Source organism: Numenius arquata, chromosome 20 (assembly GCF_964106895.1).
Source record: "Numenius arquata chromosome 20, bNumArq3.hap1.1, whole genome shotgun sequence".
NCBI lineage: Eukaryota > Metazoa > Chordata > Aves > Charadriiformes > Scolopacidae > Numenius > Numenius arquata.
This window is the reverse complement of record NC_133595.1, coordinates 9,254,032-9,281,166: the sequence shown is the minus strand read 5'-3', so window position 1 is coordinate 9,281,166 and position 27,135 is coordinate 9,254,032. Positions and strand designations below refer to the sequence as shown.

The 27,135-nt window shown below is 45.4% G+C and overlaps 1 protein-coding gene across 4 annotated transcripts; it reads right to left on the bottom strand.

Moving 5' to 3' along the window:
* Positions 1–574: 574 nt before the first annotated feature.
* SLC45A1 (solute carrier family 45 member 1) lies at positions 575–26,767 on the bottom strand. 4 transcript variants are annotated; one of them, XM_074161463.1, is made up of 9 exons: positions 26,631–26,767; positions 9,250–9,662; positions 8,136–8,228; positions 7,443–7,667; positions 5,654–6,393; positions 4,345–4,498; positions 3,039–3,215; positions 2,163–2,368; positions 575–2,097 (listed from the first exon to the last, which is right to left on the bottom strand). In XM_074161463.1, the coding sequence occupies exons 1-9, from the start codon at positions 26,714–26,716 to the stop codon at positions 1,816–1,818; spliced, it is 2,376 nt and encodes a 791-aa protein (XP_074017564.1). In that variant the 5' UTR covers positions 26,717–26,767; the 3' UTR covers positions 575–1,815. The 4 variants fall into 4 exon arrangements, with proteins under 4 accessions (XP_074017564.1, XP_074017561.1, XP_074017562.1 ...); XM_074161460.1 differs by lacking the exon at positions 26,631–26,767 and having other exon boundaries at positions 4,315–4,498; positions 9,250–9,656; XM_074161461.1 differs by lacking the exons at positions 8,136–8,228; positions 26,631–26,767 and having other exon boundaries at positions 4,315–4,498; positions 9,250–9,649.
* Between the last annotated feature and the right edge of the window lie 368 nt (positions 26,768–27,135).

Here is a 27,135-nt window from a genome sequence, read left to right as displayed (position 1 = left end):
CAGCTGTGCCATAATCAAGGAAATGGCACGTCACAGACATTCCTGCAGATACGACACTACGTAAGCCCAAACAAAGAAAAGAAAGATGAATAGACTCATCAATCTGACAGTCTTTTACCTCTGAGTGCTTGACTTTACAACTTCAGTAGTGCTCCTTCATTTAAGTAAATACCGAGTATCACAAAACTTGCTTCTCAAGTAAAAAAAAAAAAAAATCAGGAATAGGCGATAAAAACGAAATGTTCTTACAAGAACCTCTCACAACAAGGTGTGCATTGTGCTTTCAGCACTGGAGTATAGTAAGCCACAACAGCTAAAGATTACACAAGTTATTTCATATTGGCATCGCAGATCAAGCATCAGAATAAACTCAGGTGAACATTCAAGTACAACTCATTTAAAAGGAGTGACCCTCCAGAGAAAACCCTTTTTCTGGACCTAAAGACCAGGTGAGCAAAAGTAAACCCCTACAGGGATGCAATGCACAACACAGGTAAACACCAAAATGCCCATCAGCTTTGGTAAACCTTGGCTGCCAACCCAAATACAGAGGCAGGCTGACAGGAATCCTAGAAACAGTTGTAACTTTATTTCTATTTTCATCTTTGCTCTCACTTAAAAAGACTCCTGGGCTTAACTGGAACTTTTACAAGATCTCACACATTCACCACCTTCCAAAATCAGAATAATCAAGACTTCTCACAAATAATGACAAAGCCCTTTTACTAGTTTCAATGAGATATGGAAGATGCAGCTCTAGCTGATAAGTACTTAATCACTGATCCCCATGCAGATTTTAAAATGTCACAAGGTACAACTGTATGAAAAACAAGGATGATGTGCTGCATTTCACACAAAGGATTTTTCTTAAATTTTCAACTCGAGAGTAAGCTTCTACCCAAGGAAGTTGATACAAAAAGACACTTCTCCCCAAAGCTGCGTTACAGACAACTGCCCATCCTCCTGCTAAGTCATCATAAGCCCTTGTAGTCTTAGTTAGAAGTCTAACGTGGAAGGAAATATGCACATATTGGCAACCATCACCGTGGACCACAGCCAGAACCTACAGAGGAGGGGTTGGGAGCCAGGCCACTGCATTTTCACCCCACAGCAGCTCCTTGGAGCAGTTCTGCTGGTGGGAGCTCTGCGCGCCCAGGAGCCCGGCCGTGGCACTTGACAGAGTACTTGTGCCACCCGAGTGAGACCAGCTGCTCTCAGCCTTTCCACAGTTTTGAAACGCACCCTCCAGAACCAGGCCTGCCACGGGCAGAGGCTGTGACCTGCAGGTTGGCCTCGTCACTGCCCGAGGCCTCACGAGAGTCACCGCAGCCCTCAGCAACAGAGGACTGGGCTGCTCTGCATGGCTGTGAGATGGCACCTTCTGGCCATGGAGCAGTGGCAGTGCCACAGCGGCATCTGCAACCCTGCAGCTCGCTGTCACCCCGCCCGGACACCAGACTTCCAGGTCCCCTGCCTCAGGCCGGACATCGCCACTCGTCCCCCAAGGAGTGACGGCACCACGGGGCAGCTGGAGGGAATGGCCCCATGCTGACATCACCCGCTTCCTGTCGCTGTGGCCCAGGGGCACCGATGGGCCTTTGCCACCTCAGGGGAAGGATGAGCGGTGCCAGCTGCCACTGACTTGCTCCTCACCCTCCCGTGGGCAGGGGAAAGCTCAACAAAGCCAGCGCAGACATTCTTGCTGTTTGCCATGCCCACTGCTGCTGTCCTGGAGGCGCACGAGCCCACCGCTCTGTGATGGGGAGGCCGAGGGCGATGCAATGAGGCAGTGGAGGCTGTGGTGGCTTCTCCCAGTTATTCGTTCCGTGCACGAGGCAAGAGCGGGCGCTGCTCCTCGGTGGGTGGCAGCTCCTCGCCGGGTGGCGACTCGTAGGTGACGCAAAGGGAGGAGAAGAGACAGCCCAGGAAGGACACCAGGCTGGCGAAGTACATGGCACCGCTGGCGCTGCCCACAGCTGCTGTCAGCGGCCCCATGGCCAGGGCCACGAGGATCTGCGCCAAGAAGTACTGGCAGCTCAGCAGGGAGATGTCAACGCCCATCCCGCGCCGTGTGCCCTCCGCCTGCGAGCCTACGAACTGCGGGGGACACAGCGTAAGGGGACGCGGGGGAGCCCCTCTGCCCTCCCCAGCCCAGGGCTCACCTCCTGGCTCTGGTAGTAGTCGCAGAGCAGGGAGTATGGCAGCGTGCAGAGCGTAGCGAAAAGGATGCCGTAGGTAGCGCACAGTGACAGCACCACGTAGATGTTTCTGGAGAGCGTGGCCAGCCCCGTGCCCAACCCAAAGGCCAAATATGCCACAAAGTACAGTGTCCGTGTGCTGAACCGCTCCTCCAGCTTCTCCAGCAGGGCTGCAAAACAATGGCATGGCATTTGGGGTGAACCGCGGCCCTCCCTGCCGCTGGCCAGTCAGCAGACCCAAGGGGTGCACCCTCAGGCCCCACAGCCCAGCTGTTGGGCAGCCACATCTCAGCAGCCACTGTCAGGCCTTTGAGTAACTGACGGCTCACAAATGAGAGCCAAGGACCCCTTCCAAACCCCACGGCCGCAACGCAGCCTTGCTGCCCTACCTGTGTGAAGGGCATGGCATTGTCCCGGGGGGTAAATGGGAACTGTTTGGGGGTGGGGAGCAACACATGACACATGACAAGGTGCCGGGGTGGTGCGTGACACTGGGCGCTCTGTCAGGGGCACGCCAGCACCAAGTGTGCTGCACCAGAACTGTGCCTATTGTGGCTGTGTGTCTTTCTGGATTCAACGTACATAGAAAATGCCACTTGTGAAAGGAACTGTATACTAAGAGAGATGTGTTTTTGCTGGACCGCTGACCTCATCTGCTGTCAGTGCAGGCCAAGATAACTAGCAGAGATGATACAGTGAAAAAGAACACTCTGCTTCAGCACTCGTGCCACGTGGCAGGCTACGTGCAACATAAGTATTAGACTACTCATTGCAGAAACACTGCTCAAGGAACGGGAGCACCTTTCTCACAGCAGCGGCCAAGATGGCTGTACTAAGTACCTGAGTAGAAAGCAGCACTGAATGCATAGATGCACATTCCCCAGCAGCCCATGGTGACCCCAGCGTTGTACTTCTGATACTCATCTGAGTTGTGAGGTGCTTTCGGATCCCCTTGAAACACTACTTCTCCCATGAAGTCGGTATAGAAGAGTAACATCCCCTCAAACGAGAGCCATCCTAAAAGAAGCCAGAAGTAACCTATTAGGATTGGAGAGTATCTGTTTCCCCTTGTAAGCTTACATGGATGCTATGAGCTATATTACCAATGGCAACCGAAGACAGGCTATGCAACGAGTATCATGTAACGTTCAGCCACGTTTATCTGCGACTGCTGTTCCCCATGCATTATGGTACAACGTTTGTCAAAGACCAAGACATCCTTTGAATTCCTAAGCGGAATCCTAGAGGCCACAGAATACTGGTTTAGCAAGACAGAAAAACAGATTACAGCAATCTGAGCTGCCTTCCGGTTTTGACAGGACACAACACTCGGTTTCAGAGTTGCTCATCACATAGTCCTTTAAAGCTGCTGTTGTCCTCCCACAAAGAACTGGAAGAAACACTTCTTATGGCATGATTGCAGTCTCTTGAGTGTCTCTGACACAGTTAAAAACTCCTACTCACAAACCTGCTTCAGGGCCACTGATGCAGGCAATCTCTTATTTCCTTTCACAGCCAATGAGTATTAACTACCTGCTACCTTCTGTTCAATTTCGTGTAAATTGGATTGCTTGCAAGCCCTTCCTAACCATCACCCATGTGCTGTAAGAGCAAAGGTAACAGTGAGTGGTTACGGCACTCCTGCAGCATTGAGTTCGCACCCCCTCACGGCCTGTTCTGGGACCCCTATACACGTGCTGTCAAAGGGAGGGAAGCTTACAACTGGTCTCAGTTGTAAGCAGGGAAATACAAATAATCTTATCTCTCACCTCAGTAATGCAAGTTTCAGAGCGTTAAAAAAAAAAAAAAAAAAAAAGTCGAGGGTTTCAATTTCTCAGTTCAGCAGTGTTTCTCACCCCAGTGTAAATATTCTATTTAACGGATGTGCTGATTTAGGCCATTGTTATTCCTTTTCTAGGAACGAAGGCTTTACTATTTTATTGTTGTTGTTTTGTGGTGGTTTTTTCTTTTCTTTCTCAGTGTTCTAAGAAACTAAATACCAGAAAGTACCTTGTTGGTGAGCATATAGGGAACAAATCATATCCTCTCTAATTAGCAGCCATTGCAACAATAGATAAAATATTTAAAAACATTCACACGAGGTAAGCTACTTCACGGTGAAAGCAAGATGGCACTTTCTGAATACCTAGGAAGTGGTTGATGCAGAGGTTACGAAGAGCCTTGGGCATCCGGCAGATGGTCGAACAAAGAAGTTTCACAGACAGTGGTTGCTCAGAGGTTTCGCCTGATCCATTCAGCTCGCTCTCATATTTAACACCATTCAGCAAGATATTGGCAACCTGCATCAGAAGAACTCCCAGGTGAAACAACACAGTAAGACAAACCCAAACATCCTTTGAGCAAACCTATGCAATATTACACACCTATCTGATCATCTGAAAGTTAAACTCTGTTGCTGGACTGTGTTGAATTGGAGATTAAGAACAGTGTATTTAGCTAGACTGTAATTCAACCTTGGAACAAGTGTTAAATGACAGCACTGTGCTGCAGCTTTCAGTATACTTGAAACAGTACTCCTCACTTCTCTAGGGTATTTGGCAACCACATCCAGACGCTAACATAGGGAAGGCACAAATTCCATTGCATTTAACAGGAGCTGTACCCACATTGGGGTGAATTCGGTTCCTGAAGTTCTAGAGACATCAAGAAGAGGCTGCTTTTAATTAAAACACATTCTCATTGCTTGCTAACCTTGATGCTCAATCTCTGCGTGCACAGTATGTAATATCCTTGCCCTAACAAAGTCTGCTCTCATAAACCGAGTCAAAGTACAGCAACAAACAAACAAAACAAACAAACAAAACCCCCCCACACACCTCCCCCCAAAAAAACCAAACCAAAAAACAACAGAGGACAGTTTACCTCATCTTGGATCATAAAAAAATTGGCCAGCATACAGAGGTTTCAGACATTCCAAGTTATCACCAACAGTGGCAGATGAGGTCAGAGTCTTATCCCTGGGTAAGGGAAACCTCACCTCCCTGATGGACCCAGATGTAATGACTGCCATAAGGAGAAGCTCATGGGAGAATCCTATCCCTGGCCCTATCTTGCGGGTAATTCTGTGGAAAGGGAAGATACAGGCTCAATAAAAATGTGTCTTTTTCTGCTCTCACGTGGTAGCTCCCTGGGTGGTGAAGTACGGCTAAAAATACCGACCTAACTTTCACATGTGGCCCAGTGAGAGCAGAACGCTCCCACTTCTGCCATCTTAACAAAGGCAGCTGGCAGACTGCCAGTCATAATTCACATCCTACCCACTATTTTACCAGTACAGTCACAGCAGGTATGCTGTTCCCGTAATGACTTTTATGAGCAAACTGTCACGAGCAGTCTTTAACTATGAATTTGTGCACTACACATTTAAAACTATATGAGGAGATTAAATGAATGCTCAGGTTTACGTGGTCGTATCACTGATTTTCTGCCCTTACCTGTTGGCTGAAGGTTACGTTTCTTCTTCTGTTATTTTCTGGACAGTGTCCTGTTACGATATCTGGAATGGCCAAGGTCTGAGGTCTTTTCAGGATCCCTGACGACCGTGGCTTTATTGCATCCAGTGAGCCCACCCTCAGTGCCTCGCCGTCAGGCCCCGGTGTTACGCTGCTCTCCCCTTGCTCCAGAACTCCATTTTCTCCTTGGTAACAGCCACCAGGCACCCGAGGAAAGCTGACACTGACAGGCTGCCTGGGCAAGCTAGCTGGAAGTGCTAAGTAACTACTGTGCCCGCCTGTAAAACAGTCTATAAGCACACTGTCAATATTTGAAGTCCCAAATGATGATGCAAACTCATTAATTCCCGTCAAGGAATTGTCTCTGCTGACAAAACTGCCATATTTGGGCGTGAGTGGGCTGAGGGGAGAAACGGGACTTGTAAAACTTGCATATAAGTGAGCTGAGTTATGAGAAGCTAAGTTTTCGTTTACACCCTCCTCAAAGAAGAAAGGTGGCGAAGGAGGGAGAGGAAGACTTGGACTCTTCATCACTTTTTTCTTCCTGCTAAAGGACCTTAAGGGTCTTTCTGGAATGCTAATCAGAGTCAGCACAGTAGTGATAGTCAGTATTACTGAGGTGAAGACATAGATGACGCGAAGTTGCCCTCCCACAGCTTTTCCAAAACTGGTTTTATCCCAGTGTATTCCTCCAACAACATAACCAAAGCCACCTCCAAGACCTGGTGGAAAAACAGAGCCGAGATTACCTTCCCTAGCCAATCCTGGAAGTCAGTAACAGCACAGCACCATTTGTCTAATGATTTGTGAGTAGAATCTGGCACGTTACTTCTGTTTTACTACTCAACCCTTTTCAATTCAAATGCAGTAATAAACAGTTATCCGTGTCACAAGGACAGTCTGGATGTACAGAAACAGTACAGAAAGAGGGAGAAGGTCAGTACTGTGAAAGTGATGATACAAGTAACTAAAAATGGCAGTTCTTTCTTTGCAAAGAACAAACCACTTTACCTTCAGCTATTTCAGTCCATAAAACAGAAGTGTCCCCCAGCCTCGTGGCAAGGCTCTGCAATCAGTCAGCTAAGACTGTTTTCCTGAAAGTAAGTGAAAATCCATTTTCCCCGCTTAGTTAGAGGAACGCAGATATAATTGTGACCAAGACAGACTGAATTGCTTCAGAAGCATAGCAAGCTCATTACTCAGTAATGTGTTGATAGTGTACAAAACTGCCACTGCATTACTACTGATGAACACCGAAGTTCTGAGGGCACCAGATAGCTCTCTTGCTCTGTTCACATGATAAAAGCCTTATGACGCTATTGTTTCTTTCTTACAAACACATTCAAGTGTGTGAAACAGGCAGGAAAACTAGACTATAGCGGTACAGCGATTGAAGATGACAGCAATGAGAGATCACAGCGCCTGGTATGCATGTCCCCTCCGACAGAGTAACTAAAAAAAGGCATTTTCCACACCTGCAGGAAGCCAAACCTTCTCCTTTGAGGGATAATTTTGTTTCGATGGGTGTTATAAATGACGTGAGGGACCTTCAGATGAACAACCCAGGACTGTGTCTTGTTTTACTTTTGCTAGTTACAAAAGCCTTTTACAGTAAGCAGAAGTTTGTTTTCAAATTTAATTAGTGCAGCCTCTCCAGGTATTTGCTTATTATGCTTATACAGGAAAAGACTGGTGATTTGCACTCTGCTTTCTCACAGCGGGGCTTGTTTACTTAGGGTTCATGTCACCAAGAAGCACCAAGAAAGCATACCTGCTAACAAAGCGTGGATGTTGAGGCCCCTGTCTTGGTCCACTGGGCTGCATACATCCATCATGTAGGCATGACTGGGATTGTCTGCTGAATCTGCACTGAAGTCCATGAGGACAACACCACAGACTGTAAGAATGATCCCCCATTTATGGTTATTTGCAGTGTCAGACAAGGCGCTCCCTATGTCTTTGCCATTCAGCATAAGCGAGAGCCCAAGCAACGCTCCTGGAAATAAAACCAAAACAAAATCTATCAATCGACTGCTTGCAAGCAAAAAAACTTGCATCGCTCCATACTCTAAAAGCGTTACGCTACCTGCACAGCCTTGTGGCAAGTACTGCTGCTCTTGTTCAGATTGTCACAGTCTGGGGAATGAGCATGGCTTATAGAATATACATAACCCTTTTGCACTGTTCAAGCTTACAAATGTCTGGAGTTGGTTTTGGCCAAAGGAAAACATTCTTGACCCCCAAAACATCAACTCTTCAGACTCTGACAAGAGATGCTTTTATGTGTGGATCTCCAGCTGCCAAAGCATCGCCTCAGCATCACTCACTACCTTCTTCAGAACCACAATACCCAACACTTCAGAGACATTTTCTTCGGCCTAGTGCCACGGGGGATGCTGCAGATGAGAGATGCGCAATGTTTCTACCTTATAAGTGCTATGCCCATTGTTTCTAAAAGACACACCTACTGCTAAGACCAGAATAAAAGGTCTTCTCCTCCCGAATCTTGATGTGCATCTGTCACTCCAGGCTCCCAGTAAAGGCTGCAACAAGAACCCTAGAAAAGAGGAATCACCAGTTAGTAGCGTTTTTCTACAAGCCAGTTTCACGGGAGAGTCAAAATAGATACTTTAAAAGGCAGTTAAAGGCAGCACACCATGGCATAGTGATATCCCCAGCCTGTACTAGTCACCCAAATGCACACACGGTGTACATCCTGGCATTTCTCAGGTGGGGGACCGAATAATGTAATGTGCCGCTGCTCACTGCCATGGCAGTTCACTCTGCATCATCAATACAGCAGAATTTGACATCAGGTGAAGAATAGGAGTACAACAGTTTTACGTTCTAAAGGACTCCATTCCTTACAAGCTATTTCATTTACTCCATCTTAGATGGGAGAGCCCATGCAGTACTAGCAAGCAAATATGCAAGTTGGAAAGGTGCCTATATTACTGTGGGCCAGCCTATGAGTAGGGGCCTATCTACTCTCTTCTTCTAAAGTGCATCCCGCAAGTAGAAGAACAGGCAAAACAAAGTTGCCAAGTGGTAATAGCCCATCCTATGATTTTTCCCACAATAATGGATACGATCCCAGCCCTGGCTCCATGTTAAGGCAAGTAATTCAATGCCCATAACAGTAGCAGTCGATGATCTTTCATCATTGGAACACCTCATTTGTTTCAGAACGTTAAACAGGAGAAGGCAATCTTGCTCCACTTTTTTCACACACCCTCGGGAACTGTTTCTGGGCGCTTTTTTCATAGGGACACAACGGATACGCTGATCCTCTTTTGCTAGTTTTTAAATATAGGAACAGAGTAACCAAAGCTTACCCTCACACAAGATGTAAGAGTTTGGTTAAAAGAACAGACCCTTTTGATCACACTGGGCCCATTTCAAGCAAGACACAGCAAGAATTATTCTCCGTTCGTTTGTCTAAAATTATGGTTAGTGCTTCTTAATGTCAAGACCACACAGAACATCCTTGTTAACAGCTGAGGTAGAGAAAATGAAAATATGTAACACCTGTGTAATGGAAAAAACAAGAGGAAAGAAATAGTGTAAAGAAAAGTTACCTAATATAGGGCTGATGAACCACACCATTCCATACAGTTGGTCTGGAAGCCCCATCTGAAGCAGCACAGGGGTAACGTAGGCTGTTTCCATGGCATAGCTGAACTCCAGCCCAAAGAGAATGCACCCATTAAACAAGAGTTCTAGGAAAGACCTCTGAGGCTGGAGATCCCCCAAATCAATCAAATCAATAGGACATGGAGTATTTGGTGGTGGCGGTGGCGAAGGGCGGATGTGTTTTCTCCTTTTTGGATGTCTCTTGAAGTTGTTGGCCCGATGACTTATGTGCCGTGTGACTGATCCAGAATAGCCTGGAACTTGTGACCTCCAGATTTCCTGAGAAGCCACACTTGGCAAAAGTGCAGCATCGCTGACAGGGGTTGTTGCAGATGGTGGAATCATCACGGGTAGGCGTCTAGAATAACAATAGCTCAGAATAAAATGATTGAGTAAGAAAAACTTTGCTTCATTTCATTTACTGAAGTTCAAGCTATTTCTCAACGTTTCACGTACTGAGGGCAGCCTCTGTATTAGTTACAACCTTTTCTCTCCATCTCTCTTACACAAAACATATACATTTTATGGGCATGTCTCCTCCATCTTTGCACAAATGAGACAAGAGAGATCCCACCTTGGTTACCTAGGCATTGCCTACCATCGTCAGGGATTAAGGCTGAAATATTTAAAACAGTTAGCAGTCAGACACGTCATACTTCCCAGGAGTTCCCATAACAGCAATAGGTTTACATTTATCTGCAATTCACTTCAGCTAAATTAAGATGAGTCACTACATCAATCTAAGTTTACAATAAAACAAAGCTGTGGCTTGGCTGCAGATCCAAAACCCTGCTGCAATGTGAAATCACCTTTCAGTACTGATCCTACCATTCCTGCTGCCTGTGCTCAGGCCGAGGGTTAATGCAAAATTTTTTACACAATGACTGAGTTTAGTTTCCTTCCTACTTACATTCCTGAATTCAACAGAGACACTCTGTCGCAAGGACAGGGTCTGATCCTCTACTTCTTGCTGGTTCAATTCCCTTAAGACTACCAGAGCTCCCAAAGAACGTGTTTTTGAAATTCAAACTACACAAACTGAACACTTAGATGAGGTCAGCTAACAACAAATATACTTGGAACCAGAAATTGATATCATTTTTCAGCGCAGGAATTGACACTTCAAACTAATTGCTGAGAAGATACATACCCCACAAGCCACCCTTGGCACTGCTACTCTTCTCTCAGAGATTAATAGCATTCAAGAGCTGAACAGCCTCCTCGGGTCTCATCAGAATCACTCCTCTAGCCAAAGTGCACATGCTGTGGTAGGTAAAACAGCCGAATGGGTTCCAAAATAGCATCTCAGAATAGATGCCGACAGATCTGCTGAATGAACACACCACGTGCGATTTCTTGTCTCTTGTTGCCCGAAATGGAAACAGCTCATAAGTGAAGTCTGACCTTTCTTTATGCTTTCTTGCCCACAGAGCAAAGGCTGCTGCTGCACAAGCATGGCTCCACATCACCCCACATCTCTTCAGGAAAACCCTCACAGCTGCACACTAGTAAGCAAAACAAATCTCTTTTTTTTTTTTTTTTTTTTTTTTTACAGTTCCCCCGGGGAAAAGGCTCCCAGCTGTTCTGCTACTTTGGCTGTACAGAACTCCCACAAATCTCCCGTTTTCTGCTACTTCCTCCAGTGCATTTCATGCACCTGTCTTCCTGTAGCCCTTAGTCTACGCAACGTCATTCTTTGCTGCATATCCCCAATTATTATCAAAAGCAGAACTCTGTAAACCCATGTTTACCATCACACTGACACAATGGCTGTTAAGCACGGTGAGATGATGCCCTACACAGAATGATCCCGAGTTCCACACAAGCGTCCAAAGAGAGACATTTCACAATGCAAAATTGAAATGCCAAGCACTTCACAGAAGACTGCAACTGGGGTAACTTGACTGTATTTGGGGCCTGAGGGGGAGGAGGAAGGGTGGGAGAGAGAAGATGCCTACTGAAACATTGCTAACAGTGTACCACAGATTTCCTCGGGACTGCTTCTCTTCAGACCAAGATACATACCATGTAAGAAAGAACAACAAGCGATTCATAGTTTTAATCACACGCCTTAACAACCCACCTCTCACAAGGCACCAAAAGCAAGCTGCATTTTGTTGAGAAAGCTCATTAGACACAAAGTCCCCTAGACAGACCAACAGAAGGAGAAGCATATGGAGACTTCACAAAGGTGCCTGCACCAGTGTTCCCCTTGAAACTCTTTTCACAAATTACCAAAAAGTTCTTGTGACCTGTGTCTTTCATAAGCAGAGTACTTACTTTGCAGGAGTACCTTTATCACCCTTCAAGTCAAAGTAATTCCCTCACAATGAGAATTTATTAAAAATTAGGAGAGAGATACCAGAAAAAAAGACATGACAAAAACCCAATCAGATTCATGACAGACGCTCCAACGACCCTTTTGCAGACACATGACAATACAGCTCTGCTAGCTCTCTCCTTCACCACCGATATACCTTCCCATTTGCACCCAGGGTGTTGATTTCCCTGTGTTCATCTATTAGTTTCATTTCACGCTAGATCCTCCTTTATCTGCCTGCTCTGTACCGTGCATTGCAAAGAAATAGTATTGCAAATGACAGAAGGAAAGAACCCCTCTGCGTGGCTCAAAAATACATGTGGTGATCTGCAATTACTTGCAACGAAACACTATTATTGATAGCGTGTCACTGGTCTGGCAGAAAATCAGCCTAAAACTGTGAGCTGAGCCTATATTCCTCATTGCCAATTTTCCTCGACTTTACCAGAGAATACAACCCTGTCCTCAGGTGAATCTACCTGGTGATCACAGCAGCTTCAAAGCAGGAAACCTCTCCTTCAGCATAGAAAACAATTACATGGCTGTTTGCTTTCACTGTCAGTGGTTATTTGTGATTTTTGGCACTCGACAATGGTTATACCAACACCTGCGCATCCCAATCCGCACGGCCTTTGCGATGCTGGCTCTGCACGGCCAGCGTGCAGTGGGCCAAGACCGGCCACCGCCCTTCCACCTGGTCACCTCTACGCCGAAAATTAGTTGTTCCTTCTTTGGCAGAATCTCGTCCCAATTTTTCTGCGGTGGGTACCGAGGGCTCCAAACACACCGCAGATATCAGCGTGGCGGCGAAAGGCCCACCCTGTCCCTGACCCTGACCCGACGCCAGGGCCGCCGCTGCCACCGCCTCCCGAACGCTCCTGTCAGCCGAGAAGGGGCCGCGCAACCGCCCCGGGACGGGCCCGCCGTTCGCCCCGGGCGACCCCCGCCTCGCCCGGCGGCCTTACCTCCCGCGGCGCCCGGCCGGCCCGGCCCCGCACTGCGCCGTGCTGACGCCAGCTCGGCCCCGCTGACGTCATCCCGCCGCGATTCGCCGGCAAAAGCGGCCGCCCCCCGCGCCGCGCCCGCCCCCGGTTTCGCCGCCGCAGGAGTAGGCTGAGGGGGCGGGGCCGCGCTGCCCAGGCCCGCCGCCCGCCTACCCCGTCACCGCTACACTTCTGCCGGCAGCGGACGCGGAGGCAGGGGCGCGCGCCGCGCCGCCCAGGCCAAGCCCTCGAGGCCAAGGCAGGGGCGAGTCAGGCACACTCACGGCAAAGGGCCGACCGCGGCCCCTGCTGCCGGCAGCGACGCTCGGTGCAGGCAGCCGCAAGCTGCCGAGCCGTCATCTCATCGAATCACAGACTGGTTTGGGTTGGAAGGGACCTTTAAAGGTCATCTCGCCCAGCCTTCCCTGCGATGCGTGGGGACATCTCCATTTCCACAGACTCATCCCTGGAATCACAGGGGAAGGGGATCGTGATAGTAAGATTTTTAGCCAGGGCAGAGATAGTGTTTGATAGGCCATAGAGTAGATGCCATAGATGACGCTGCACTTTCCTCTCCTAATTGTGTGGTAGGTAGTGCAACCACATCATCTGAAAAAGATGCCAAAGAGCACTGTTGGAGGCAGGTGGGGTTCAGCTAGTTCAGAAGTTCATATAAAACCCAACAAGAAATTGTGAGAAATCAAGAGTACTCTTGCAGCACACAAGGACAGGCACAAGAGACCACTGAACATTGTTATCATCACAGATTCCCTGTCGCCTGATCTGTGCTGTTCAAGTGTTTTATGTCAATTTGGCCATTACATTGGTCAAGTATCATTCATCACTGTTTCTGTAATCCAACAGCAGTGTAAAAGAACCTATTTGCAACACTAAGGGTTGTTCACTCACCACAGAACAACATTCATAGGGCAGAAGGGTGTTTGCACTGGTCTAAATTAAAGTGGGACTGTGTTCCTCACAAACGTTCTTCCTCAAAACCACATCACAAACAGCACATCAACAGTCACAGCAAAACTTTTCCCTTTACTGCTTTCTAAGACAGGGCCCTGTGTAAGCACGTTGCTCCCAAACTGACCCTGAGACACATGCCTAATTCTGCCAGACTAGGCAAAACTGAGCAAGAAACCTGTCAAGCATCGGCACTGTTGCTCTCAGCTATTTGATCTAGTTCACCTTGGCCCATGTAAAAATGCCCATGCAGATAAACTAAACATAGATGGGAGAGTCAGTCTGATGTTAGAGACATCTTTGAGTAATGGAATCACCCCCAAAAACACCTATTTGCTCCAAACAACACGTGTTCTTTTGCTGCCACATCAGACACTATTGGAGGCTTCTACCAAAGATGCTGCAGGTTCCTCATTTGACATACAATCTATCCCCAGCCCTGGCAGACTTGAGGCAACTTTGGTACTGGGATGTCCCTCACCTATCTGTGCTGATCTCTTGCTCTCAGCTCCCTAGATATAGGACTTGGCAGAGCCTACATCAACCCAGCCTTGCCACACGCGACTTCTCAGTGCCGATGCCAGATGGCTGTCACCAAAACAGGATGCTGTGTCTCCTCCTGCCAGAGGGTCTCATCCACAATACAGTAGCCACTGATCCATTTGTTGCCTATTGAGAGAACAAACTGGTTTTAGAAGGCACATTCTTAATGAATTGATTAAAACCATTACTGTGGCTCTGGAAGAAAACCATCATGTTCTCTTTCAAAGCCACAGGCTGATGGTATCCCTTTTATTTACAAGCCTCCAATGCCACAGCCTCTAGAAAGATCCTTCACGCTTCTGAGCAGCAAAGGGAAAAGAAAAAAAAAAAAAAAAAGAAGAATTTGCAACCCTAAGGATGAAGGGCAGGAACAGGGGAAGGTCCAGCCAGGTGCCACAGCTAGCAGGAGAACACGGGCAGGCAGGTCTGCTGCCTGCCAAAGGGGTCAGAGAGGTGGGGAAAGAGATGGTGGCTGCTGCTGGGAGAGCCAGGACCCTCAGCGGTAGTTGTAGGAGCACCGGCTACTGCCCACCCAGTGCTCAGAGACAGCTACGTGGGTTGTGGGACCACCCACAACTGTTTGCTGCCGCCTTTGCTCAGGCCCCAGAGTCAGCCATCCCTGTGGTGTCCACAGTGAGAACACAGCACAATCACCAGCCTCTGTCCCACCCACCATCCATATGCTGGAAAGATCTGCAAACACTGAGCAGACAAACAGCCCCGTTCCTTGTCACTGAGGACTACTTTTTGTTCCTCCTGGGTATAGAGAGTAAGTTACACTAATAATGCCGGCAGGCAGTTGTGCCAACTGTATATGATCATTCGTTCCCTGTAAACATGTTTGAGACATTAAACTAATGTTTATTCTATGTTCAATTAAATAAAATTGTCTGCTCAGAACTTACAAGGATTAACTCCTACACCATTTAGCACAGTTTGTCCACTTGGGACGGTGGGACAAGGCACTCTACTCCTTCCCAGGGCAACAACAATGGAGAGAACGAAAGCAATTCCTGCTGTGCATTCATCTATCAGCATCCTTTGGGCTTTAGACAAAACAGAAACCACAAATCTCCTCTCCTCTCTGAGCCTGCACATAAATTGTTGTTGAAATGTAAAGATACTTATTTACTTTATACTAATTTAAACCAACAGTGTTCAAAAGAGCGAGTTTTGGTGATAAATACCTACTGCTGTGAATCTGTACTGTTCCCTCCTACCTCCTCTGGGTGCTGGATGTTTTGCATTCACTGAACTCTTGTTAAGTCTTTCCACGAAGCAGCTTCTGACAGCATATTCATCTCTCTGCTCATTTACAGCTTCATGTTAGGCTCGTTGTTTCATTTGCCAGCAGACCTCATTATTTGCCTCACTCAGATCAGTACCATTCCTCCGTTTCTTGGAAACCTCTCTTGCTATCCTCATAATCCTTTTCTCCGAGGTAAACATTAGCTCCAGTTGAGTGAAATTCTGTGCAAGCCACCGACAGAGGGTACGTTGTTCTCTCTCTTGTAGAACAGGGTTTGGGTTGCGTGATGTTGGGTGTTCCTTTTTCTTTTTTTGTCTTAAAATTCATTTTAAAACATCTTTCAGTTAAATTCAGTGGCTCCGTGATGTCATTCAGTGATCTACCTGGAACTGGCAGCTTCTTTTCCAAGCCTGACTTGATTCTTTTTGGGGGAGATACAAAGTCTGTACCAAACACATGCCGTGAAATTTGTTCTGTGCTCAGGGGCTGCCACTTCAGAACACCCAAAGGCCACATGAATCCTGAAGCAAAGATTAATTTACACTCAATGACCCAGAGGGAGAGGCCCGATGAGCTACCAAGATTTTACGTCTGCGGAGGGTCCTGCGCATGCCCTCTGCCAGCCATCCTCCACTTCCTACGGGACAGCAGACAGCCTGCTCCTACACAAGCAAAGAAGTCAAGGAAAAACTATGCTTGCAGAGCACACATGACCCCTCTTCCTTCAGAAAGGCCATGAATGTGCACCTTCTGTGCTGCTGTGTTTCTGTGGGAGACGGTGGGCATGGCCACAGAGAGCTCCTCAGAACAAACTGTACAGGCTTGGACAGTGGTACAGCTTGGTTGCCCTTGACACAAAAGGGTTGCCTTGCCTATATTGTAAGGAAACCTCAGAAACTGTATTCCCTTCTGGAGACACAAGGCGTGGAGAAGGGTCTCAAATGAAGTGACCTGTTTTTTTTCTTTTGTAATTTAGCAGAATTCACTTCATTTAAAAGGGGGGAAAGCTGCTTAGGTTGTAGTACTTCAGTTTGTCCCCTCCTGAGCTCCATGATAAAGGAGGTGGCACAGCAGGGCAGTAGGTGAGGAAAATCCAGAGCAGTGTAGGTTACAGAAGAATTATTGCCAAGCCTATCTCAAGTCAGTTTGCACAATTTCCAAGGCAGTGATGCTGTCACATGATACTGAACAACTTTCCTTTCCATAGCATGGAAAAGACTAAAGCTTCCCTGTAGCCAGAATGAAACACTGCATATTTCTTGCTCCTTAGGAGGAAAAAGCGGTCTAGCTTAATCTGTCATATTTGACCACCCCAACCTGGCAGTAACACAGAAAGAACTAAATATCCTTCTTTTCCTAGTCCACATTGAAGTGACAAGTTAATTATTGTCCATGCATTAAAGTCTTTCAAAAGGAAAAACAAAAAAGCCTTTGTCTTGTTTGGAAGAATGAGATTCAGGATTGCAGGGGCCAGGGTGGGGGAGGGGTGGGGGGTGGAGAGGGGATGGGGGGGATTTTGGGGTGCCACTCCTTATGAGTTAATTATTAACCAGGAAGGTTAGATTAAAGAAAGCACTCAGAATTTATGAAAAAGCTGAGACTCTTACCCATTTGTTGCCAATGTTTAGCTCTTATTGAAAGAGTAATGTGACTGAGCTCTGATGCTTTAGGCCTTAGTACCATAGCTGATCTGGCAAATCCATTGCCGGTGATATTATACAGCCTGTATGCTTTTCAACACTTGGTGCTTTCATAGTTTGAGAGAGATAGAGATGTATACAGACACAGTGACTTTCTAAGGTTCTTTCAAGCTGTATAGGATTTAGTACCATGGATTCAAGACATTTGTCTGATATAAATTAAATTGCTCAAGAAATTTTGGGTGAGTTTTCAGAAGAGGAACCACCCTCTCAGTGAAGAGCCTTTTCTTAATGTCCAATCTGAACTTCCCCTGACTCAGCTTCATTCCATTTCCTCGTGTCCTCTTGCTGGTTACTGCTGCAGTTACCTTGGTGAATACAGCCGTTCATCACACAGGCTGAAGCGCTCTCTAAATCCCAACTGTCCTTGCTCCTTCCGCAATCCACTTTTCCAGGTCATTTCTAGAGCCGATGCCAGTTTGCCCTCTTCCCTTGCACTCTCTTCCTGTACGTGTATTCCAGGTACATGAAAGCTTTTGCTCCTTTGCTAAATCCAAAAGAAACTCTGCTTTCCATAACATCTATGATATCAGTTGAGGAAGTAAATTTATATTTCTGTAAATGCCCAGTCATGCCTGTAAGGTCTCTGGCCTATGGTATTGAACATGGTGCAAATACAGGGTAAGACAGAAAAAAAGAAGCAAGTTCAAACAAGGTGAGGTGCATTTCAATTATATGTTCTTAATGCTTATATGGTAAGAGGAGCTTACCACATAAATTACACCGCCCTAGCATCCCTTACATGTCAACTGAGTAGGCGTAAGGAAGTCGGTGGGAGGCTAATACAATGTAAGAACATAAAAAAGTCTCATATATGCCAGTTTGCACACCACCTCCATATCTGGCCCTTAGCATATTGTCATATGACTTTAATAGCCCAGATAAATCATTTCCTGAACCTGGGTTCACCAAACACCTACACTGGCTATATTAATGGATGCAATTAAACATTTAAAAGGGTACTTGGATTTTTACTTAAAAGAAGGAAAAACACAACCAACAACAACAAAACCTAAAACCCCACAGGCAAAACACCACCAGAAAGGAAACCCAGTATTTTGCTGCAGAACGAATAGCAATGGTAACAGCAGTGATCCATTTGCATTAAAATTGAGTTGTCAACTCATTGAGAAAATAAATTCAACATAGTGACCTACTATACAAGTTAAGAACATGAATTTTTAAAGAAACAAGTATGCATGTTCTGACAACTGCTGTCCGCACTTTGTAAGTCTGCACTTGCGTAGATATAACAAAGTACAAAAGGAAATTGTGTCTGTTCCCATCCTTTCCCAGTGCCAATCTACCCTATGCTTTTTGGGTGGAAGGTGAGGCCATGTGCCTGAAACAATCCATTAAGAAGTATCTTCAAGATGCCCCCTGACAAGTATGCCAGGCAACTACAATGCACAACATTGCGCATAGAGCTCTAATAATAGGAAGAGACAGAAATACCCCCGCTATTGACAAAAACACAAAGACAGATGTACCCTTGGACCGTAACTCAAACTATTTTGTAAAACAGGTTGAAACTTTTTTTTTTTTTTAAACAAGCAAAGTCTTTAGTAAAGGACCAATTTGGTTTTAGAAAAACTGGAATGCTGTCATGGTACAAATGAAACATCAGTAATCTATCAGCCTAGTCTACTGTTGCTATATCAAATGAAACCTAGAATGCCGTGGCCTCTTCTCAAACCTTAGAGCATAATTATACAGAAGGAAAAAAAAAAAAAGTCACAAATGTCACACCTCACTGACACTTTTCAGGTGTTGTGCAGTGACAGCCCAATAGTTTTTCTTCCACGGGCTTGCCCTCGATTTGACTCGTGTTTCAGTTCAGATGCGCAATTTCCACTATAGCAGTGAGCATGCATTTAGTCATTTGCTTTCCTGAGCACTGTGGAGTGACTTCTCAGTGATCATTTCTATATGCTTCTGCAGGACAAACTAGTGTTGCCCTCAAAATAATATGAGGACATTTACCCAGCTCCTGCCCTGCCCAGACCAGACAGTGACTCCCCCAGTGGCTGGTGTATCTCCAACAATGAAAACCCAAGAGAGGTTGGGTTCAGAGACCCGGTTCAGAGAATTAGTCACTAGGGGGCACTTACAGAATCCAGAAGATTGAGAATTCGCTCAGTCTCAGAAGATTACAGTCCTACAAACAGTTTAAAGAGTCCAAATGATGAGTTTTGTGTTTATTTCCTAACCAGCTCCTACGATCAACACTTCAAGATACCGAAACAGCAAAATAATTATATTTCTGAAGATCTTTATCATCTTCTGTTTTTCCAGCAACTGAATGAAAGAAGGCTGAGGAAAAACTATCCTCTGAGGCAACACACGTGCTAGGCTACATTGACCATGCAATTCTGGACAAAAGCTGAACAAAAGAGTTAACTGCAGGCATATAAGGTATTTACCATGCAAGATATTGGTTCTATGTGGTGTTGTTGGGTGCAGCTTCGGGGAAAGAGGTGCAGGAACACACAAAGCAGGGTGGCAAACTCACTGAAGCACAGTATTTAATTTTATTGTGATGCCTCAAGTGGACTATGCGTTTCACAAGAGACAAGGACGTGATTACGCCCCAAAGACCCTGCAGGTTTTTTTCTGGATGAGACAAACCACAGAAAGATGACAAGTAGTATGTCAGGAAAGCAGGAGCAAGAATCCTGGATGCAGGAACTTGTGATTACCCAGAGCAGGCACGAGCCACATATGTTTTAGAACAAAACTCAATTTTCATTTAAAGATAGAGCATAAACTGAGATTACTATCATCCCTGCTATGTTACCTGAACAGCTCGATTCCTTGCCTCTCATATTAATTGTAAGCTGCCAGTAGGTCCTGTCATTAGTAAGATCAAAGTTTTCTTGGCTACCGGGTGTCTTATTTCTGTGATTCAGTACACTTCTGATCTTCAATAGGAGGAGGAAAGCAGAACTCACATGATCGGTGAGTTCTGGCAAACCTCAAATCGCTACTTTTGTGAAGGCAAAGGGTAGGGTTGCACAAGGAAAGGCTGGGGCCACTGCTGTACCAAGGGCTGAGAAGAGGTGGCTGGGTGAAGCACCATGCAGAGGGCAGGCCACAGTGCCCGGCTGCTGGCCAGTATGGCGAATGGTGGCCCGGCGGGTCCGCCATACAGCATCGCCCTTGGCTGGAGAGGCAGCGGAGGGCACCAAAGCGGGGCTGCGCCGGCAGGGGCTCGAGCTGGCAGAGACAAGGTAACAGAGACGGGGTACTGGGAGCTCAGAGAAGAAAAGCAGCATGGCAGCAGAGCGGTACGTGGTGGGCACCGCCAGAAAGCTGGAGGCGCGCCTGCCTCTTGCTAAGCATTCATTAAAACTTTGGTTTATAAACTGGCTCTCTACCTTGTCTAAATTGGCTTTGGAAGCCTATGGGAAGTACTGCCCCACTTCCCTGTGTTTACCACAGGGGAAATGAGAAACCACCAGGTCCCTGGGGCTAATTACTTTCTTCAAAACCAAGCATTGCTCTACGTTTCTGACTCAGTGCAGCATGCAATTTTCTGCTGAGATTGTATCTATATCGCATTACAGGACGAGTTGCAATAGCACTCGATGTTAATTGCAGTGCACAGACTGCTCCCTTCTCTCCTTTATACCAGTTATCAAGAAAAACCAGAAAGTCTACTTCTGCTGGTTTTAATTTAGCCTCTTCCATCCTTACAGCGCGCCTGTCAGACAGGAGAGGCAGGGGCTGTCATCCCCTTCCTGCCTGAAAGAATCTGGAGTTGTCAGAACAAGGCAGAGACTGTAGGGATGCCTACGTGCCATCCCAAACAATCAGTTACCTTACAGAGACAGACGGATGTTGAGGTGAGGTATGGCCACTTGCTGTAAACAGATACAGACGGGTGCTTAAATATTCCTGGATGGTCCCCAAAGCCTCTCCAACAGCCCTCCTTGCCTCTCACAACCTCCGAGGCAAAGAAAAGGACACCCCTATGCCACTCTCAGAGCCTGGCAGTCTCTTTCAGAGCCTTTGTCTGCCTAAAACACCAAAGCAGCCCTCAAAGCACCAGAGTACAGCCATGCACGGACTTCTGCAGAGTACGGAAACAAGCAGGGACCGTGCATCCTGACTTGACAAGTATATATGGCTCCACAGATTCTCCTACGGGAACAAATTTGAGAACATTTGCTGGGTGAGCAGTACAATTTACCTTTCCCTGGAGCACGGTCAAATGGATAAGGGCTTTTAGCATCTTATCGTTATTTTGTTTCCATCCTAAATGTCCATCTCTGACAGTGGCATTCCAACACCCCGCCATGTCAGAAACAAACATTTATATGATACAAGTCATTTGCTAGCCTATCATCTCCTCTTCCCCTTCTGTCACGAGCAACTGGGATTTTTGTAACTTCCAAGTGTTAACCAGCATCGGCAACTACCACTTGCTCTGCATCATATGTACAAAGGGAAACGATAGGGACTTGTATAGCGCTCAACACTTTCAATGCAGCATATGAAAAACATTTGAAGAAAACTGATTAATCAGTATACTGGAAAGCGATACCTGCAGGGCTAGCATGGAGACCTTTGGAGATCTTTTAGTGAGATCTTCAAACACAACCTTCTACTAAAACAACAAGAAGGCAGCCATACTAGATCAGATAGCAGTCCTGTCTCCAACAGGGGCTATTAGCAGACACTTGGTCGCTGCTATTCACAAGCCTGATTTTTGCTTCTACTGGTCTAAATAGATTATTCACCATGGTATTCAATTTGTTGAGTGTTTTCAGGTAAGTCAAAGTGCTATAAGTATCTCCTTTCTTCTGATTTCTTACCCTTTGATTAAAGGCCCTTTCCCTGCTTGGCAGATCATTCTCAAGACATTTCCTGCTCTCCCTCATCAGCAATAAAGAAACTTCTTTTACTAGAGTTCAGCCTGCAACATGGTGTTTGCAGCCTGGAGTTGCTCTGGGGTTAGCCTGCACTTTCTTAGGAGAGAGGAGGGAAAAAAAAAAAAAGGAAAAGGAAAAAAAAACAGAGAGGAGAGGAACAGAACATTCTGTCAAATAAACATTTGCTAATGCTCTTGAGCAAGAGAAATGGAACAGGTAGCAAACAGTAACCCAGATTAACTATCTGCTAGGGCAAATACACAGTACGCAAAGGTTCCCTGTACACTGTTTAGATGGCATTTCTGTGTTGAGCCTGATATGCTGACATATTAATTGATCTCTCCCACAAGAGCCATGACCTTTGGATACAAAACTGGAGGTCAGGCCTCAGAGTAATCTAATTAATCTCCTGCATGGTAGAATAAAAACAGGCTTGCTGTTAGTTTGACTTCTCTGCTTTTTTTTTCCTCTCCCGTGAGGAATATATGATTTCTGCAGGTACACAGTTACTCAGTTTCTCAGTAATATTATCAACATTTTGGGTGCAGGATTAGCAGAGCTTGTCAAGAATCCATGGGTTGGGTTCTACATGAAAGTTTAGTGCAACTTCTAGGTCAGCTTTATGTCTGAAGACTGAGCATGTAGGAATCGGTAAATGAGTAATTGTTTCCTCTCTTCTGAGGCTGAGCCACACAGAGGCATTCCCCAGGAATGGGTCCGATCACAGCCCTGGAATATCTTAACCAGCAGGGAGTATTTTCCCTTCTAGGCCTGTTACAGATGAAAATGACACTGGAGCCCAAGTCTGGCTCTAGGGTCCACAACTGAAAGATTGCGTTGAAAAACTTGGGGTGAAGGATGGCAGAAATTATTTACAAGCTGGAAAATTTTTGCAGTAATCTAATTAAAGAATTCTATCTGTTGAATTCCTGAATAAGACACAGAGCAAGGGCTCCTAAAATAGCTGGTCCAACCAAGGGCTGAAAATTAAAGCTAAACAAATCCAACTTACAAGTAAGATATGTGTATTTCAGGGTCAGAAGAGATCAACCAGGAACTTCATGTATTCATTCTCCCAAACAGAAGAGATGGACCGGGGCTAGTGTCTCCCTCAGCTTTAAGGCATACTAGACCACACTGAGTCCAGACATTCCCTCAGAATTATCTTCCCTTGGAATTCCAATAGGGCAGAAACACATAGACTCAATTTTAAGACCTCCTGTACTGTCAATAAAAGGCAAGGAAACTACTTATTTTAACTTGCAGAGTCAATCTTCATGACCTTTTGCAACATCCCCTTTAATTTAGAATCAAACCCTTCTACCAAGCCAAAAGAGACTTTCTCTCTCTCTCCTCTATTCTAATACTGTCTGAGATGATGCGATCAGACTAACACATGGAAATCCTGCCTTGGCAGCAAAGCAGATCTATTCAGCAGCAGCATTTTCTCCATTACACCCCAGTCTAACATGACTGCAGAAGTTTGTCCCAGGGAGCACGTTGCACCCTTTTCAGTCCTCCATTCTAGCGTTTCAGGTTTCCCTGTGTTTTCTATTGCAACAGCATTTCTAATGTCCTGTCCTGTACCTGTTTAATAATGACAGCATTGCTGTAGACAGGTGTGTTTTACCATTATCAATCTTGCAGCTAGGACAAGAATTTGTGTAGTAGTAGTTCTGTACAGGAAGGAGGAGCTAGAATTCTGACGTGCTTTTATTACATATATCACTCCCAGAATTGCCAAATTGGAGAGCTGGCATAGAAAAACATTACCTCTCTATGATGTTCTCAGGAAACACATGCATCTTAGATTGCCTTTACTTATTATACCAAATGGATCTTCAGCCAGATCATCATCTTTGTTACTCTTCACCAAAATGGAATTTGCTTCCCTTTGCAATTCTGTATAAGCCCACCAGCACTTGGGCACCGCCTAGCTTTGCGTACTCCTTCATAGGGGTGAAATGCACACGACTGAAAAGAAAGCTTTTTTTCATGTGTGTGTTAACTCAGCCACAGCAACAAACTCCTGACAGGAGTCTTCCAAGAATGGAGGAGTTGGGAAGGGAAGCTCTATTAAATGGACTGTCCACTTTCACAGTTTAACCTCAGAAACCTCAACTGTCACCTTCTTCTATGGTCAGCTGAGAGAAGTCATGAACCCCACGTCAGCTGCCATCTGTGTCAGAACAGCAGCTTACCTCTGTTTTGCACAGCACGCACTTATATCGCAACACACACCTTACATCAGAGTCAGGGAAACTAAAAGGAGTCAGATTGCTAAATCCATCCACTGTGTGGATGAGATTTTTACTTCCACCACCTGATAATTTAATTGCTCAATTACCTCTGCCTGAATGCCTTGGCTGTGATTGAGGAATGTTCCCTTGCAGGTCACTGGAAATCAGAAGACAGGAGGCAAGTAAGCAATGCAAAGGTAACTGATTCTTCTACAGCAAACCAAGTGCATCATCCAACTGTATTTTCTCTCCTGATCTGCTCCTTGCACTAGTGTTTTAGAGACGGAACAGTCACCAGACAAATGAAAGACCATAATACTCTGATCAAAAGCCAGGATCATAGGAAGCCTCCTCTACATGCTTTAATTCCAAAACTTTCTCAGCCAATTCAAACCTAGCTCGGGCATTTCTTTTTGCATTTCTGAAATTCCATTACATACCTAATTTAGGTAACAGGGTAATCTCCTCATTGATGAGGACTTTGAAACATCTGCTGCATCACTCAACATTATGCTATTGCTTTCCTTTAGCCAAGAGGTAAGTGGAAAAAACGTCATTAAAGTGGCACTTACTGATCATCCTGGAGCACAGTGGGGTGGACTGAGGGCCTGTGGGTGTGACTCTTGGGCATCAACAGACCATAGCAGGGAGGGTTTCAGTTGCAATGAACGTGGCCTGTACAACCGGATGGACTTTGTAACAATTTTTTTATACTTAATGAGAAAGTAATTACTTCTGCTGCAGGAGCAACTCTTCAATATACTGCAGGCACCTAGATCACAAGAAACTAATTGTATCATAGCATTCAAAGAAATCAAAGAACATGTGGTTACCAGAGAAATCTGTACGTGCAATACATTGGCTACTATGTAGGAAGGGCCTGGCTCTGAATAAATGCATTTGACGCACAATTCCATTCTAAACGGTTCTTACCCTGCACTCTACACCAGAGTGCGTGCTTCTGCCCACCTATAAATTCACCACCACTGATCCAATCCACAACCAGAAAATCTGATTCACTGATCCCTTCCTCTGGATAGGTACTGGCACTTGCCCTCTTTCCCTCGTAGCTTGAAAGTGACTTAAAGCATTTTCTGGATAGAGGCTTTCCCAGACTCCTATTTCTGGATCACACCAATCCCGGGCTACACTGCAAGAAAAAGTATCATATGGACAGAGACTCAGTTTGAACAAAATAATTGGCATTCGCTCTGCTGCCTTTGGGGCCGAATTTTAAACAATATTAGTAAATACACTTTTTCCATGTATTTTTTAAGGCATTATTCCTGCCAAGGCATTATTCCAATAAATCATTACCGTATGCCCTGCTGTGAAATATGATCCTAATCTGCACATCATTTAGCTGTGTATTGTCTGTGTCTAATTTAGTCCCTTTCCTGTCTCTCTCCCATCTGTATTTCTGTAACACCAGTTTTACTAACAATCATCACTACAGACAGGAAATAAATTTTCATTCATGAAACCAGCATAAGCAAAGACCAGGAAAACATGTCAGAATAAATGAGAACTCTTCAGGGTACAGAACCTTAAAGAAAATCAAGAGGCCAAGAGGTGAGCAGGGGGATCATTATTGCAGCAAACTACACATACCTTAATCATGCCCTCTTTCATCTGGTGGGTCGCATCAGAACACAAAATGAAGCTACACCAGTCAAGTTCATAGCATTCTCCCACTGCTGTCCATGTCAAAACCTGAGTGCTCCCGTACAATTAATGAAATCATGTTGTTTTATTTATGTATTATTTATAAGTTAGGGGGCAAAAATTTCCATTAAAAAGAACTTTAAGTTAGGGAGATAGGAGAGTCTCTATTAGTGGAGAGCAGGTTGCTCAGAGCAGGTTAGGGTTATTAGATCCTGCCTTGGACCAAGGAGATGAAATAGAGGAACGCTGTGACCTTGCAAGGTCTTTTCTAGCTTTTCCTGGAACCAGTCAATGAAAATGGCCTGGAAAAGCAGTAAACTAAAAACTGGTAAAAGAGACAGTGCTTAGCTGTGGAAGCCAAAAAAAAAAACAAAACAAAACACACACCCACCCACACACTCAAAAAAACCCCCAAAACAAACAAACAAACAAAAAAAACCCAACCCAAAAACCCCAAAAGAGGCTTGAAAAGTCTACATCTAGCAAAGTGACAAAAGAGAAAAGAGTTTACAATTTAAGTAAAAGACAGTGAACGTTAAAGGAAAAAACATCCTCTGCTACATGATCCCTATTTAAGGTCTTCTCATGAACACCATCATTAAATCCCTACTCATATTATCATTTTAAATAGCTCCTTTAAAACTCCATTTGTAAACTTCCCCCGGTAGTGCTCCCTGCGATCATCATGAGAGCTCATCTGCAATGCACCTTTTCTAAATTCCTCCCTGAAGCCACCTGTAAAAGAGGTAGAGGTGAACTAGAATTTACTAGGCGATTACTGACCCCCTTTTGCTTTTATTTAGGATGTCATGTCTCCTGAATTCTTGGTCATTAGAAATCAGCCTGTTGATTCTGCAAGTACTCACCATGCTAGAAAATCCTGTTTCTGCCTCATGCCATGCGAAGTCTGACTGGATGTTACCTTGACCTGAAAAACAAGAAACAAAGTAGGTTGGTAGCCAAACCTTGGGCTGCCGACTATACATGTGTCAGGAAAAGGTGCATCTCTAGCAATCAGAAATTATATTTAAAATACATCTTTTCTCGGTACGATCCTACAAATCAGGGCAGTTCAGAAGAGGTGAATTTAATTAGAAAACACTTGTCCCAAATGTGGTATTGACAATCTTGGAAATTCAAGACTAATGGAAGCCAGAAAGGAGCTAAAAATAGCAGCAACTATACATAACCAGCTTGAAAAACAGACAATGGAAGTAAGAGGCAGTGAGGACAAGGAAAAAAACCAAAACACCACCACCACACAAAAAAACCCCACCTTCCAACAAAG